Source organism: Trematomus bernacchii, unplaced genomic scaffold, assembly GCF_902827165.1.
Source record: "Trematomus bernacchii unplaced genomic scaffold, fTreBer1.1, whole genome shotgun sequence".
NCBI classification, from domain to species: domain Eukaryota; kingdom Metazoa; phylum Chordata; class Actinopteri; order Perciformes; family Nototheniidae; genus Trematomus; species Trematomus bernacchii.
In genome coordinates, this window is record NW_022987776.1 from 484,166 (window position 1) to 501,758 (window position 17,593).

The 17,593-nt window shown below is 41.6% G+C and overlaps 1 protein-coding gene, 1 long non-coding RNA gene and 1 other non-coding gene across 6 annotated transcripts; 2 read left to right on the forward strand and 1 right to left on the reverse strand.

The window, feature by feature from the left end:
* The first annotated feature begins 7,300 nt into the window (after window positions 1-7,300).
* On the forward strand, window positions 7,301-8,789 carry LOC117497143. Of its 2 annotated transcripts, none has more exons than XR_004557349.1 (3): window positions 7,301-7,705; window positions 8,097-8,152; window positions 8,342-8,789. It is a non-coding gene; the product is annotated as an uncharacterized LOC117497143 (long non-coding RNA). The 2 variants fall into 2 exon arrangements; XR_004557350.1 differs by lacking the exon at window positions 7,301-7,705 and adding an exon at window positions 7,760-7,889.
* A 363-nt stretch (window positions 8,790-9,152) lies between these two features.
* On the forward strand, window positions 9,153-9,258 carry LOC117497148. Its single transcript, XR_004557351.1, has one exon. It is a non-coding gene; the product is annotated as a U6 spliceosomal RNA (small nuclear RNA).
* Window positions 9,259-10,358: 1,100 nt separating this feature from the next.
* Window positions 10,359-14,827, reverse strand: LOC117497142. 3 transcript variants are annotated; one of them, XM_034149052.1, is made up of 4 exons: window positions 14,765-14,827; window positions 14,037-14,234; window positions 10,955-10,995; window positions 10,359-10,847 (listed from the first exon to the last, which is right to left on the reverse strand). In XM_034149052.1, the coding sequence occupies exons 2-4, from the start codon at window positions 14,226-14,228 to the stop codon at window positions 10,373-10,375; spliced, it is 708 nt and encodes a 235-aa protein (XP_034004943.1). In that variant the 5' UTR covers window positions 14,229-14,234; window positions 14,765-14,827; the 3' UTR covers window positions 10,359-10,372. The 3 variants fall into 3 exon arrangements, with proteins under 3 accessions (XP_034004943.1, XP_034004942.1, XP_034004944.1); XM_034149051.1 differs by having other exon boundaries at window positions 10,955-11,016; XM_034149053.1 differs by lacking the exons at window positions 14,037-14,234; window positions 14,765-14,827 and adding an exon at window positions 11,864-11,986 and having other exon boundaries at window positions 10,955-11,214.
* Window positions 14,828-17,593: the final 2,766 nt, after the last annotated feature.

Genomic DNA, 17,593 nt, shown 5'->3' on the forward strand with positions numbered 1-17,593 from the left:
GTGTGTGTGTGTGTGTGTGTGTGTGTGTGTGTGTGTGTGGTGTGTGTGTGTGTGTGTGTGTGTGTATGTGTGTGTGTGTGTGTGTATGTGTATGTGTTGTGTGTGTGTGTGTGTGTGTGTGTGTGGTGTGTGTGTGTGTCTCTCCCTCTGATTGTCTCCCTCAGGTGCTCCCAATCCCCAATCAGGGCCTCCATAAAGGACCTGAGGAAGGCTGCAGTCGCTCTCTCCTTCTCCTTTGGCTGCATGGTGTCTGTGTGCTAGTAACCTGTGTTTTGGTGAATTGTTAGGAGATGTGCTCCAGTTTACCGTTGTGTGTGTTGTACTGTTTAGTTACTTTCTTTTGGAAGAAAGTTGTTCTCAGTTACTTAAGTTTGTTTTGCAATTTGGCTGGTGAGCCTCTTTACTTTTGTATTAATTAAAACCTCACCTTGTGGCTTCAGCTTTCAGTTTCCTCTCTTTTCTCTATCTCTCCCGGTTAGTTTATATGTTGTTACTTCCCTTTGTACCCCTAGTCCAGGAGGGAACGTAACACATGCCTACAACATATAATAATAATAATAATGCATTTTGTTTTTAGAGCGCTGTTCTTGAAACTCAAAGACACTTTACAGACTGAAAAAACCTTAAAAACAACACAATTAAAATATATAAACCACAAAGCAGTTCTGAAGAGGTGAGTTTTGATTTGTACATTATAAGTCTGATGATAATTACAAAAAGACCCAGAATGAGTCAAACCTGCAGATTAAATATTAAACATGAGTATTTTCTTTCTCCAAATTTATATTTTATTGATTTTTTCAACACAGGTACACAAAACAACAAACAATCAGATTATTAATTGTTAGAAAAATATCACTGGTCACCAGCTTGGCCTCAAAATCAGGATACAAGTCTTTATTATCCTCTCAAGAATGGAAGTAGTCATCACACACAGAGCTGCGTGGGACAAATAGTTCCCAGAGTAGAGTCCTTGATATGCTGATATACAAGAGAGGGTGTTACAGTCAACAAGATGGAGGAACACTGGTTCAAAGCAGTATTCTGACATTAGCTCAGATTAGCTAAGGCCTGCGTAAGCAATAAGCATGACAGTCATATGCCTATCTCTCTAGGGGCTGTGTCATCATGCCAATCTGAGGAACATAGCTATCATAACTTCAACACAGTATCTCATGATCAAAACCTTTATTCACTACTTATTACCAAAAATCGTAGTTCTATCTCCGGTAATCATGCATTCATATGTCCCGCCACAAACTTCCGGGGAACTATTGATTCTCCCTGAACCACGTGATGATCAAGCATTTTGGACTTCCGTTGTCATAACTCTCTCTCTATATGGCGCTGGCACGAGGGCGCTAACATCACTTCCGGACAAAATGACGGCCTCGCCCACTTTCAGGTGCATTAGAGAAAACAGAAAATAATAGTGTCTTCAACTCTTAAAGCTGCTGATTCGTATATTCAGGGATGCAAACTCATCAGGTATGAAAAAGGTGACAAGGATCCGAGCCCCCCGACCCCACGGAATATCGGCTTTAAAATGAGGAATAACAGGATGTTAGCAGTCAGAACAACTAAAGCAGTTAATAATAACAGAAACACCAAAGAGTCACATCTAATAGAAATGTATAAAAGCATTTATTTGAATTGTGTAGCAGTCAGTTTATAACTTTGGCAGGACTGGTGAGCATTTTGAAAATGTATTTTCATGCCTCTGTGCAAGACTTAGTCTTTCTATCTTTATAGCCAGTGGTGTAAAGTAACTAAGTTCATAAACTCAAATACTATACTTGGGTACAATTTTGAGATACTTGTACTTTATTTAAGTATTTCAATGTGTTGCTACTTTGTTCTTCTCCTCCACTACAGTTCAGAGGTACATGGTGTACTTCTACTCCACTACAGTTCAGAGGTACATGGTGTACTTTTCCTCCACTACATGTATTTAATACCTTTAGTTACTTCACAGATGTGGATGAATGTTGTGAAATATAATCAAGTGTTAAATCAGACTTTAGTTCCACCTGGAGTAAATCCACAAGCTACCCTGCAGTATACAAAGTCATTCAAACTAGCTGCACCTTTACCAGCTTTGAGAACACTTTCATGATCAATCATTATAAAACATATCATATATATTATTCTGAAATGGACCAATCTGCACAATGACTACTTTTACTGTCGCTACTTTAACTATATTTTGATGAGAATACTTTTCTACTTTTAATTGAGGAACATTTTGAATGCAGGACTTCTACTTCTACTTTTACTCTAGTACAAGATCTGAGTACTTCTACTTTTACTCAAGTACAAGATCTGAGTGCTTCTACTTTTACTCAAGTACAAGATCTGAGTGCTTCTACTTTTACTCAAGTACAAGATCTATACTAATACCACCTGTTTATAGCCTATGAAAAAAACTATTTGAAAACGAAGGCTAAAGCTAACGTTAGCAGATAGTGACAATGTATGCTAGTTAGCTAGCTCAACGATAATATTGCGACAGGAAAACTTTTCAGTGCACATCACGCTCTGCCGCTCCGACAGGGAGCTCTGCTCTGAACACCTGAACGGCCCGTTCTAACAGCTGTTCACCAGCGGTCCAGTCTGTGCCACAGTGACTCCGGACCGCACAGTTAATATTAACGAACGCACCGTAGGTAATGTAGCTGCTGAAGCTAGACCCTCATCCGGAGCAGCAGAGCCTTATTATACATCCATGAGCAGAGCCGACAGGCAGGAAGACTCGAGCACACAGCTCGCGCTTCATTATAATATATAAAAAAAGAACACCATGCGTGTCATGATGGCACATAATAGCTTGCGGCCGCAGATTACTCCGGGTCCCAAAAATATTTTTATTGCAGATCTACATGAATCACACAAACGACCTATTTTGGATTCAAAACGGCGAATTTCGCCAAAAGGTGACAAGTTTGCATCCCTGATTTTAAAATAGATTTAAATAAATAAAGATAAAAGACAATTAAAGAAAAAAGTGCTATCATCCCCCCCCACCCCCTCTGGGTCCCTTTTGAGTCTTTTCATCTCCTCCCGCCATTCCTCCACAGTTTTCCCACCGGCAGCCGCACAGTAAGACACACCTGCAATGCGAGTGTGGCCAGTGTCGATCCTCTTGGCCTGGCCACACTTGCTGCAGACTGACCTGTCTGCTCCCGTCCGTTTTAGCTGCTGTCGGCCTGGTTCTACTCTGGGACTCCTGCACAATATATACCGTCTGCTGCTGAAGAAGTGCCTGATCCTCAGACTTCACTAAAGGAAGTAAACCTGTGAATCTCCCTGGAGGCCTCGGAGCCGGTCGACACAGATTCCTCTTTGCGAACGGTTTCAGGACTCCACTGGGCTTGAATAGCTGCTGGAAGTCGGCCTGGTTGTAGGAGGTTTTGCCTGGTGTTAGGTCTTCCAGTGTGTCCGGGGAGAAACTGAGGCCAGTGGCAGCTTCAGTGATCAGTTTCTGGAAGAGACGCTGAGATCTCTTCAGCTGGATGGAGCCACGACAGGAATCCATTACTCCTGATCCAGATCCACAGAGACAGAATATGGTATGATCTTTAGATGATCACCATGTGCTGATTACTAGGGAAATAAGGATGTAATAATGATTGTTTCAGATCTTGTACTTGAGTAAAAGTAGAAGTACTCAGATCTTGTACTTGAGTAAAAGTAGAAGTACTCAGATCTAGTACTTGAGTAAAAGTAGAAGTACTCAGATCCTGTACTTGAGTAAGTAGAAGTACTCAGATCTTGTACTTGAGTAAAAGTAGAAGTACTCAGATCTAGTACTTGAGTAAAAGTAGAAGTACTCAGATCCTGTACTTGAGTAAGTAGAAGTACTCAGATCTTGTACTTGAGTAAAAGTAGAAGTACTCAGATCTTGTACTTGAGTAAAAGTAGAAGTACTCAGATCTAGTACTTGAGTAAAAGTAGAAGTACTCAGATCTTGTTCTTGAGTAAAAGTAGAAGCACCAGAGTGTAGGAATACTCTGTTACAGTAAAAGTCCTGCATTCAAAATGTTCCTCAATTAAAAGTAGAAAAGTATTCTCATCAAAATATAGTGAAAGTAGTGACAGTAAAAGTATACATTGTGCAGATTGGTCCATTTCAGAATAATATATATGATATGTTTTATAATGATTGATCATGAAAGTGTTCTCAAAGCTGGTAAAGGTGCAGCTAGTTTGAATGACTTTGTATACTGCAGGGTAGCTTGTGGATTTACTCCAGGTGGAACTAAAGTCTGATTTAACACTTGGTTATATTTCACATCATTCATCCACATCTGTGAAGTAACTAAAGGTATTAAATACATGCAGTGGAGTAAAAGTACACCATTAACCTCTGAATTGTAGTGGGGTAGAAGTAGAAAGTAGCGTACAATGGAAATACTCAAGTGAAGTTGTACCTCAAAATTGTACTTACTGTACTACTTCTCTACTCAGTATATCACTTAGATTTGGTCCACATTGACACATTACAATACTAAAAGCTATTCCACGTATAAAACAGGGGGAAATAATAACCATAATAATATAATATTGTGAAAAGAAAATTGCATAACGAGTACTTGTACATATTGTACATTTAGCTGATAATACTTCTGTAGTTTGTTATTCTGAAATGGGTCATATTGCAGAGTACTTTCTACATTATGTACTTTAATTTATCCTGATACTTTTTTACTTTTAGTCATATTTTTTAAATCAGGACTTAAATACTTTGTGGAGTATTTTAAGACCAAAGTATTTGTATTTATAATTAAGTAAAGAACACTGCTTCCCAGAGGATACATCTTCCGGCTTTAGTTAATCTGAGCAAAAACTGCAAACTAACTTCCGGAAAACTTAAATACACGTTTTCCTTGTTTTTGTTGAAGTCCTTACTTTTTAAACGAGTTCACCTGTCGCCATTTTGAAACGTCGGTTCGTCCTTATCTTCCCGGAAGAGAGTTTATTTGTGAAGATGTCAGTCTCTGTTCTGACTGACAGTGATGACTATGAGGGAAGAATATATCAGAAACACCTGAGGCCTTCAACTAGAACAAAACTATCCCAGGTAATCCCACGAAATATAAACCAAATGTACCTGGTTACTACGGGAAAGACCAAAGTCGTCATAGCAACAGCTGCTATGGCTGAGTAGAATACACAACAGTTACCATTAAAATATCAGATTGACAGTAAATATATATATAAATAAACATGTATATATAATACAATTATACACTATTGACTCTTATTTATCGGGCTGTGATTGGGGTGACTTTGCTTGAGTCCTCCAAGTGCTTACGGCTATATCACTACTAATAAAGAGACAATTTATCCCTGTATAATTAGAATTTATAATATGCGTTTTACACCATAGTATAGCCTATTATATAAATATACACACTGTTTTGCTCGCATTCGTGTCCTCCTTACGCTGTGTATTTTATATGATAGATATATACTTTATAGATAGATATATAGCCTACTTTACTAATCCCAAATTGGGAAATTCTAAATTTAGGATAACAGTAGTTAATGACATAAAGCTCATTGGTGTGTTTATCCTATGCCGAATTATGCAGTTTACACTCTGGATCAGTGTTGCCAACTCCATAGTAAGGAAAGTAGCTATTGGCTGTCCGAAAAGTCGCCAGAAGTCCCTAAATGACGTCATCGCCTAATTTGCATATCATCTAAGAGCGGTAAAAAAACGTTCCACCCCCTTCAAGGATCAAAACTTGAAACCACCAGAGTAAATCCAGACGACAGTAGATCAGAAATGTCTCTATTAGAAAAAGTAGAAAGTAGTTTTAGTAGTTTTTAGTAGAAATCTCCCTTACAATAAAGGCAGTATAGTATGCCCGTGTGTGTCATCTCCAATAAATGGCTTCAACCATCCTTTAAACTCAGGGTTTGATTCCCACTCCTTTCTGTACTTTTGTGAATACAGTTTAGACCAGGGGTCACCAACCTTTTTTAGGGTGAGGGCTACTTTAAAAAAAAAAAACAAGAAGTCGGGGGCTACTTTTACTTTTCTTTTCTTTTTTTGCGGTGTATATATTTAGCACATTTTAACATTATGATATGCTGACCTTTAACCTTTGTTTGCTGTTTGGGTCTGTGGGACCCGTTTGCAGTGTTTACTAAAAGAACATGTATGCAATCTAATTATTTTAACCTGCTTTATTTGGGGGTGGACGGGCCTCACCTCCTCCAGGGGGGTCCTCACCTCCTCTAGGGGGGTCGGGGGGCATGCACCCCCAGGAAGATTATTTTTTAATGTTGAAGTGAAATGCATCAATCTGGAGCACTTTGAGCACAACATGAATTGATGGATACAGCTCTCAACACTCAGATGAAAGAGAGCTGTATACTTTTCAATAATCCAAACATCTTTAGAATATGATCACAACCAATAACAAATCATTTAAACTGGTTTATTCTTATCTTATGTTACCTAGTTAGCATTTTTTCTTTTTATGTATGCTTATTTTACTAATCACTCTCCTTTTAAACTGTTTTTTGATTTTTTTTACTGTCCTATAGTACACATTGGAATGATTTCTTACTTTATCTATATTAAATAGATAAAGGTATGCTCTCCCTAGCTCTCTCTCTCTCCCTCCCTCCCTCCCCCCCAGCTCTCTCGCTCTCTCTCTCCCCCCTCTCTCTCCCCCTCTCCCTCCCTAGCTCTCTCGCTCGCTCTGTCTCGCTCGCTCACAGAGGCTGTGAGCTCCTCCGTGGCGATCGACGGCTTGCGTTAAAAAATAAAAATAAACATATTTTTAAAGTGGGGGGACACAAACGGGATTTCGAAAAGTGGGGGGGACATTTCCCCCTGTCCCAGGTGGAAATTACGCCATGCGTGTGTGTGCGTCAAGTGCAATAAAGATATGCAAGTTGCAACACACAGAGTAAAACTCTGCCCCCCATGTGTTGTATAGGCTGGCATGATAGGCTGTTTAATGGGGCTGATGTGTTGTGTAGATTCTGCCAGAAGGAAAATCAGCGGGGAGGTGCCACATTGCTTTTCTTCCAGACTGCAACGCTGGTCCCGCAAATCAAGCAAGAACGTGATTGGTAGATATTAATTTTGGGGGTCGGGGGAGGAGGGGTGTTAGATAGATATAGAGTTGTAGTAAGTAGATGGAGTTCGCTATGATTTAGGTTTCGTTTATGCATAGGGTAGATTCTTTTAATTACATTTCCTTTTTTGTTTTGTGTATTTTATACATTTTGGATTTGCTTGGCGAGCTATTTTTAGAACATGCCCCGCGGGCGACTCACGTTGCCTCTGCGGGCGACCAAGTGCCCGCGGGCACCGTGTTGGCTACCCCTGGTTTAGACTGTGACATGATGACCTATACGTGGATGTTTAGCTTGTCATAGAGGCACACACACAGTGGACGAGGTGATTAAGTGACTAAGGCTGTGTGAGTCAAAGCAAAGCAAAGGCAGTTTATTATAGTGTGACAGTGACAGTGAAGAAACATTTACATTTTACATTTAAATCCCGCTCATGAGCAATTCATTTGCAGTCTCGACGCGGGAGAGTGTGGCTGTCTCCTCTCTGCTCTGACTGCAGCTGAGCTGCTGCGGGAGGCAACTGTGAGTCTGAGCGCCTGTGAGTAGACTATGGGAGGGCAGAGGGGCTCACGGCAGCACCCGCGGCTCGTTAACTGCTGAACAATATGTGAGTCTCCAAACACCAGAAAAGTCCCTATTAACACCATTACAAGTCGTTAAATTAGTCGTTAGTCGCTTTTGACAAAGATAAGTAGCCGGAGGGTTTGGAAAGCCGCCGAATTCAACGAGAAAGTCGCCGAGTTGGCAACACTGCTCTGGATTAAGAAAGCACTGTTTTAATATTTGTGGCGGTGAGAACTTTTTATAAAAAAGAGAAACAAATGTAAAAAGTGAGATTTTATTAATGGACTTTGGTTTGGCGATTCCCGACCACACAGTATTACTGCATGTTTTGTGGATGTATTACTGTTGAAACAATGCATAATGCACATGAACTACATTTGAATATCATAGGTTGCTTCTTTTGTTTTATACAGTATTTTGTGTTTGTTCTTCAGAGACCAGCGACAGCAGCTCCTTTCTGCACACACTGGTCTCAGGCTGACACCTGGTGGTGAGTTTGTGAAACTGCACTAGCATTTTTTGAATGTAAACAGGAAGTAGCAAAAACTATAACATTTTAGAGTTTATTCACTTAAATAAAAGTCAGATCAGTTGTACAAACATGTTTTGGGAATGTTTTCAGGAACCTTGTTAGTTAAACTGTAAATGTGTACATATGTCCTGTCTGTATGTGTTTCAGTGTACTCCATTCAAGGCAGATGTTGTCATGCAGACCAAAGACCTCTTCCTATTCCCTTCTAAAGCCTCTAAAATAATGAAGCTGTGCTCCAACATGATCCAATACATGAAGCTTCAGCTGTATCCTCCACATTGTTCCTTCTTCTTCTTCTTCTTCTTCTTCTTCTTCTTCTTCTTCTTCTTCTTCTTCTTCTTCTTCTTCTTCTTCTCCTGCTTGATTTCTTTACACACAGCTTCTGTTTTCAGGCTTGTTTCTGGTTGTGAAATTCACCCAAACTGTGTCTCTCTTTCCGCTCAGGCTTGATCTAACAGCAGCTCAGCAGCTCCAGGAGTCCACTGCCTGACGCCTGGAGCTGAAATCCTCCGTCTGTGTGGATCAGAGGAGGTTGTTGCTGCCGTGAACGTCTGAGTGGAAGAGCAGAAGACATGTGGGTGTCCGTGTGCCTCCCCCACCCCCCGTGTGCCTCCCCCACCCCCGTCTGCCTCTGTGGAATGAATGGAGGAGGAGGAGGGGTGAGTAGATCTGGCTGTGTGACGTGAAAGTGCTCTGCATAAAGTTCCCATGAGCCCTAGCAGTTCCTCAACAGGTCAGACTGGACCTAACGTGGGTCAGAGCCGGTCCTGAGGAGTCTTTTAAGGTGCCAGACTCACAGCATTAGCTTTCAGACCTCCGCATGCTGTGTTTTATGCCCTTTTAAAGCCATTTAAAGCCAGTGTTTTGCTCCTTTTTAGCTGTATGTGTTCTGCTACCCCAAGACAAGGCTCTTCATGCTCAAAGACCTATATTAACCCCTCAGATACAGGTTGTTATTGTGTTACTACGGTAGCACATATACTAAAATTGGAACGATACAGAGAAGATTAGCATGGCCCCTGCGCAAGGATGACACGCAAATTCGTGAAGCGTTCTATATTGCCATATTTAATCATATTTTAATGATTTTATATGATTTTTCAAAGATTTGATTTAGGCGTCACAGCGCCGCCATGGCCGCTGGTGGTATTGCAGCTGCCGAGTGGAGCCTCTCACTGTGTTCAACGCTTTCCCTTCAATCTCTTTATCTCTTAAAAACTACAACAAGACAAGATCAAATATGGACTTTTATGACTTTATTGTCCTCGGGTGTGTAGATCTAAGTGTTTCCTTTAGACTCAAAGGTTGAGGTTCACGTTTCTGCTCGCAAACTTCACTTAATCTTGTTATTTCTTACATGTATTTATTTAAGTGTGTTGTTTAAAAAACATCGTGTACACATCTACTCGGAAAGGTAAAACTAGGACTCTGTTTTCACGGGAAACCATGAATTCGTTTCGCCTTCAAACTGATATTTTTAAATTGTGCGGTCAACACGAGTTTCCATATTTCCCACAGCATTGAACGCACCACCTGTCTGCAGTGTTACAGACAGACAGACATCACGACCACCTCTCAACGTGCAGCACTGGGAATCACCGGGTTCTTACATTAGATTAATTAACGGTAAATTAACGGACAGCCGCCGGTAAGACCACCGAGGAGACGAACGTGGATCTGAAGGAGGTGGATACTGCCCATTCTTCTCTGTGAAAGTAGGGGGGCAAGGAGAGGGAAGTGGGCCCCGCTCCTCACGGAACGTGGGGAGCGGAAGGTCCGCGGTTCGATCCCCAGCTGTGGCAGAGATGAGGAAGAGCTCCCCTCTCAGCCATGACAGCCAGCACTGACTGACACATAGTGACTCTGAAACAGGGGGTTTTGGTAAATGATGATGATTGTAATAAACTACAATGAGTACGGTATCTGTAAAGTGCTGTGAGATAACATCTGAATCAATAAAACTGATTTGATTAAAGAAAGGTTTGTACTACAGAGCTGTATTATGATGCATCATATATTATATCTATATATATATATGTGTGTGTGTATCATCTCATCATCTCTACTGTGCTTATTTATGCACCATGTTGTGTTTTATTGACCCGTGTGTCAGTGAAATATCAGACGTTGTGTAATGAATTCTAAATAAAGTTTCCACACAAAGTTCAGTTCAAAGTTTTATTTTAAAATAGATTCAAATATATACAGATAAAAGACAATTAAAGAAAAAAGTGCTATCATTCCCCCTCCCTCTGGGTCCCTTTTGAGTCTTTTCATCTCCCGCCAGTTTTCCCACCGGCAGCCGCACAGTAAGACACACCTGCAATGCGAGTGTGGCCAGTGTCGATCCTCTTGGCCTGGCCACACTTGCTGCAGGTGTACTGACCTGTCTGCTCCCGGGCGACGGCCCACCCCTTGCAGCATCAGCCTCCGCCGCCTTCCTCTTCCTGTAGGCTGTTGTCCTGGGCACACGAAGAGGAGGAGGCTGAGCAGCAGAGGCAGCCATGAGAGGGACAGCCGGGAGCAGTGTCTGAGGAGGAGGAGGGGGGATGTGGCCAGATGAGGCAGGCAGACCCACCCCTGAAGGTCCCGGCACCTCCGGGATGTTGTAATTGAAGGGCTGTCCTTGTCCCACCTGTACTGCCGAGAGAACCTGTAAGACAAACCCGAGAAGACAGCTGAGTCACGGAGAGGACAGTGAGGGTTAATACGCAGCCAATATTTAGTACAGGAAACAGGAATATTTGAAGCAAGTCTTACCGTTGGAGACTCTCCTTCCCAGGACAGGAGGTGTTCTTCCCCTTCGCTGTCTTGAACCGCCCCTTCGGCTGCCTCTCCCGGTGTCTGGGAGGGTAGACGACTCATCGCCTGTCCGGCTCGGGCAGGCGTTGCCAGAGGGCCATGAGTTCGTCCACCCTCTTGTCAGAAAGCCCCTGAAGGCTCCTGGCTTCCAGCAGGGCCTTGGCCAGCTTCAGGACATGCTGGTATCCTGGCTGGCCATCAGGACCCTGCATCTCCTCCTGAGGAGAAAAGGAAGGAGGGAGGAGGAGAGAAGTGCTGCTGTGAGCAAAGAGTCTTGAATACATATTATTATTATTATTATTATCACTATTATTATCACTATTGATGCCCTCTCTATTGAACACAGAATCTGTGTTCATCGGCACTCCAGGTACTGAGTGGCCATGAGTTATTTTACTGTGTACTTTTTCAGTTATTCTCTGTCAAACTCCTGTGGCAGAAAATCATTTTATCTCATCAAATATGGCAGAAAACATGCAGTTTGACAGAGGATTAAAACTGTAATCAGAGCCCTCTCATCTGAGCTCCGTTACACACACACAGGAGCAGGACATCCTCCTCAACCTGTCCGCCATAAATGCCTCAGAGGACGGATACCTGAACCGTAGCGTCCAGCTAGCTTAGCGATAAATACACACAGCGTTGTATTCTCCTCCCCCTGTCGGCCCTAAAAGCTTCAGAGGGCGGATAGCTGGGCTCCGTAGCGTCCCGCTAGCTAAAGGTAAACACACAGCAGTTCATCAGCGGTTCACAAAGTACCGCACAAACACCACGGTTAACTCAGTATGACTAATCTCGGACATAGAAGTGCGTTTGTAACAGTGTTTACACGCGTATTTGCTAATAATGAATGCACATTTTACTCACAGTGTCGCTTTGTTGAAGTCAGTCAGTGTGAAAAAACAATGGCGGACGGAGGAGAGATTGCTGAGAATTATGGAACAAATCCGCCTCACCGATTGGACGCCAAAAGCCCCAAAAGTTTGATTCTCTCTTATGGAACATATCCGGCCTCCCTATTGGGCGAAATATGGAACCAAGCCTGGACAGCCATTGGTCAGAAATTGGAACATTGGAACAGAGAAAAAATTCGTGAAGCGTTCTATATTGGCATATTTAATCATATTTAATCATATTTTAATGATTTTATATGATTTTTCAAAGATTTGATTTAGGCGACACAGCGCCGCCATGGCCGCTGGTGGTATTGCAGCTGCCGAGTGGAGCCTCTCACTGTGTTCAACGCTTTCCCTTCAATCTCTTTATCTCTTAAAAACTACAACAAGACAAGATCAAATATGGACTTTTATGACTTTATTGTCCTCGGGTGTGTAGATCTAAGTGTTTCCTTTAGACTCAAAGGTTGAGGTTCACGTTTCTGCTCGCAAACTTCACTTAATCTTGTTATTTCTTACATGTATTTATTTAAGTGTGTTGTTTAAAAAACATCGTGTACACATCTACTCGGAAAGGTAAAGCTAGGACTCTGTTTTCACGGGAAACCATGAATTCGATTCGCCTTCAAACTGATATTTTAAAATTGTGCGGTCAACATGAGTTTCCATATTTCCCACAGCTTTGAACGCACCACCTGTCTGCAGTGTTACAGACAGACAGACATCACGACCACCTCTCAACGTGCAGCACTGGGATTCACCGGGTTCTTACATTAGATTAATTAACGGTAAATTAACGGACAGTCGCCGGTATGACCACCGAGGAGACGAACGTGGATCTGAAGGAGGTGGATACTGCCCATTCTTCTCTGTGAAAGCAGGGGGGCAAGGAGAGGGAAGTGGGCCCGTGGGGAGCGGAAGGTCCGCGGTTCGATCCCCAGCTGTGGCAGAGATGAGGAAGAGCTCCCCTCTCAGCCATGACAGCCAGCACTGACTGACACATAGTGACTCTGAAACAGGGGGTTTTGGTAAATGATGATGATTGTAATAAACTACAATGAGTACGGTATCTGTAAAGTGCTGTGAGATAACATCTGAATCAATAAAACTGATTTGATTAAAGAAAGGTTTGTACTACAGAGCTGTATTATGATGCATCATATATTATATATATATATATATATATATATATATATATATATATATATATATATATGTGTGTGTGTATCATCTCATCATCTCTACTGTGCTTATTTATGCACCATGTTGTGTTTTATTGACCCGTGTTGCAGTCAAATATCAGAAGTTGCATAATGAATTCTAAATAAAGTTTCCACACAAAGTTCAGTTCAGAGTTTTATTTAAAAATATAAATTATAAATATATAAATGCATATTCTGTGAAAAAGCTTCCTCACAAACTGAGCAGCGAAAGGGTTTCTCTCCTGTGTGGATTCTCATGTGTGGATTTAGATCTCTTCTATGTCTAAAAGCTTTCTCACAGACTGAGCAGCTGAGTGGTTTCTTTTCAGCACTACGTCGTGGATCACTGACAGATTCTTGTCTATTTTTCAGTGACTTTGAGCCTGAGGCAGGTTCTCTGGTCTCCTTCCAATCAGCACTGTGTTCAGCGTCAGGTTCAGAAGAGTCTCCAGTGTCGTCCTCAGTCTTTGGTTGTAAACTGCTCTCTGGATCTGAGTTCGAGGAGGGACAGCCATGACAGCCAGCACTGACTGACACATAGTGACTCTGAAACAGGGGGTTTTGGTAAATGATGATGATTGTAATAAACTACAAAGAGTACGGTAGAGTATCTGTAAAGTGCTGCGAGATAACATCTGAATCAATAAAACTGATTTGATTAAAGAAAGGTTTGTACTACAGAGCTGTATTATGATGCACGTTATATTATATATATATATATATATATGTGTGTGTGTATCATTTCATCATCTCTACTGTGCTTATTTATGCACCATGTTGTGTTTTATTGACCCGTGTTGCAGTGAAATATCAGACGACGTGTAATGAATTCTAAATAAAGTTTCCACACAAAGTTCAGTTCAGAGTTTTTATTTTAAAATAGATTTAAATAAATAAAGATAAAAGACAATTAAAGAAAAAAGTGCTATCATTGAACCGCCCCTTCAGCTGCCTCTCCCGGTGTCTGGGAGGGTAGACGACTCGTCGCCTGTCCGGCTCGGGCAGGCGTTGCCAGAGGGCCATGAGTTCGTCCACCCTCTTGTCAGAAAGCCCCTGAAGGCTCCTGGCTTCCAGCAGGGCCTTGGCCAGCTTCAGGACATGCTGGTATCCTGGCTGGCCATCAGGACCCTGCATCTCCTCCTGAGGAGAAAATGAAGGAGGGAGGAAGAGAGAAGTGCTGCTGTGAGCAAAGAGTCTTGAATACATATTATTATTATCATTATCATTCTTGATGCCCTGTGACCACCCGCCGACCATCTTCTTGCATCGACGGCACTCCAGGTACTCAGTGGCCATGAGTTATTTTACTGTGTACTTTTTCAGTTATTCTCTGTCAAACTCCTGTGGCAGAAAATCATTTGATCAAATATGGCAGAAAACAGAGGATTAAAACTGTAATCAGAGCCCTCTCATCTGAGCTCCGTTACACACACACAGGAGCGGGACATCCTCCTCAACCTGTCCGCCATAAAAGCTTCAGAGGGCGGATAGCTGGGCTCCGTAGCGTCCCACTAGCTTAGCCGCTAGCTAAAGGTAAACACACACAGCAGTTCACAAAGTACCGTACAAACACCACGGTTAACTCAGTATGACTAATCTCGGACATAGAAGTGCGTTTGTAATAGTGTTTACACGCGTATTTGCTAATAATTAATGCACATTTTACTCACAGTGTCGCTTTGTTGAAGTCAGTCAGTATGAATACCCGTGGGAAACAAGGGCGGAGGGAGGAGAGATTGCTGAGAATTATGGAACAAATCCGCCTCACCGATTGGACGCCAAAAGCCCCGAAAGTTTGATTCTCTAATTTGGAACATATCCGGCCTCCCTATTGGGCGAAAGATGGAACCAAGCCTGGACAGCCATTGGTCAGACATTTGGAACATGCATAGAAGAACAGCAGAAGGCATATGTTGAGGATACTGCCCATTCTTCTCTATGAAAGCAGGGGGGCAAGGAGAGGAAAGTGGGCCCAAAAAGTGAAAAAAAAAAAAAAAATGTGGGGAGCGGAAGGTCCGCGGTTCGATCCCCAGCTGTGGCAGAGATGAGGAAGAGCTGAAAAGATGATGACAGCCAGCACTGACTGACACATAGTGACTCTAAAACAGGGGGTTTAAATTAAAGGGTATAAATTATAAATATATAAATGTATATTCTGTGAAAAAGCTTCCTTCCTTCCTGAGCAGCGAAACATTGTACACAGATATATTGATGCCCAGAAAGAACCTTGAAAATAATATGTGTGTGTGCTGGTGGGAGGAGGTGTATGTGTGTGTAACAGGATCTCTGGGTCAGTGAGTTGTAAGTGAAAAGACAATATCTATATATGTCACATATATAGATATTGTATTTTACATATAATATGTGATTACTTAAAACAGTTCAAACAATACATGTTCACTAAAATACAATTCAAAATAATACATGTTTACTTCAATACAGTTTAGAACCATATCTGTTTACTTTAAGCCGCATAGCAACGGGTGAGTGGGGCCAACCGCTGCCCACCCAATCAACCACTGGATGTTCATTTACAAATTTCAACTGATTGACAGCTTATTTTTTGGTAAATGTCTACCTTGTCCTTGTCCAATTCAGTTGGAAATGACACCTTAAATTATTTTCTACATCGTTTGGTTCCAAAATTAAAAAAGACGTGGACATTAAACACAGCGGACTGGCGGCCATCTTGGATTTGACTGTTACTTTGATGTCATTTATCTAGTTGATGATAAGTTGATATCATTGGTAAGGCGGGACCATAAGCTACATATAATTATCCAGGATTTATTTACCTGTATGGCTCAAGAAAACATAGAACTCTACAGAGAATGCATCTATACCCAGTTAGTTGAAGCATGGATATACACAATACATAACTGCGCCACATCTGCCACCAACACACCCACACACACACACCCACCCACACACAACACACACACACACACACACACACACACACACACACACACACACACACACACACACACACACACACACACACACACACGATAAATAATTTATCTTCACCTAAATGCATTTTCGTGAATTCTGGCGATCCCCAAAGTATCACCAAATGATTGGGCATCCCTAATTTAGTTGGATATGACACCTTAAATGTTTTTCTACAATGTTTGGTTCCAAAATTAAGCGTGTTTGAACATTTGACACGAGAGACTGGCGGCCATCTTGGATTTGACCTCTCACGGTCCTCACAGGTCAAATCTGACTTCCCTCCACATCTGAAAATAAACCTTATGGTATGCACTAACTATGCTAGAAATGTCATGCTTTTCTCATAAAATGCACAATTGTTGTGCTTATCCGCTGTACTATTATGTTGTGTAACTGTTTAATGGTGTTATCTTTATTGCTACCCCCTTCCCCGTCAATTTATAGTGTTGGCCCACAGCGCAAATGTATTAGTTTAACAAAATCCGCATCTAAAATTGTGGCATAGATACATTATTTTCCCCTGTGCAATTCTCCAACCCAGTCTCACATCTCACATCTCACATCGTCATAAACACCGGAAACAGACGTATGCAAGATCCTCAGCTCGGTGATTGGACGGTTTAGCCGCAATGCACGTTGGGAAATGGTGTTTATGCGATGCTATGGTAGATAGGCTGTATTTACGCCATAACGGTGCACAGCTGATAGAAAAGGACACCTACTGGTTAAAGCACGTTATTGCATTTTATTATTTGTATTATTAGATATTAATAGGATCCCTATAAAGTATATTCTTTACTCGTTATTCTCTACTAATAGTTAATTAAAGACTGTATATAATGACTATTTTGCACATCCCTTTCAAGATTTCAAGATTTTCTAAGGTTTATTGACATATCATATTATACACAACTACGGTGTAGTTATGCAATGAATGAAAAACTTGGGTCACAGGTTCCTCAACAGTGCATTACATGACATCTATCAATATGTGTGTACCTCCACCATTAAACTGTCATATTCTCCACATTTCTTATACTATCTACATACATCTTATAAGAGTAATACATATGTATAATATCAGTTAAAATAAGTGCTTCAACATAGTTAACATTGCTGTTTCTCTCTCACACTCTGTTTCAGGGCTACCAACCCTCATGCATTGAGCGTGAGAGTCACGCAATCAACCCATATCTCACGCACTCACGCCACACTTGCCTTTCCTCACGCTAAGTTTTCGTCCAAAATAAATGTACTTTATTTATATATAAATATAAAAAATAAAGTGAAGGAACAGCAATCCGAGCGGTCTACGAAATGAGACGGTCTTCTGGCTTAGTTCAGTCAAGTTGGAACGATATTGACTACCAGGTGACCAGGTGACTGAGAAATGCTAATGCAGAAAATAGGTGAGTGAGGGAGCAGACTGTGACACCCTCTCTCAGGACGGACAGATGTGCAATAGATGTCGTGTGTACATTGAAAAGATAATACATTTACAACACAGCTAGTCCAGATGCCGTAGAATGCATGTGTCTATAAAT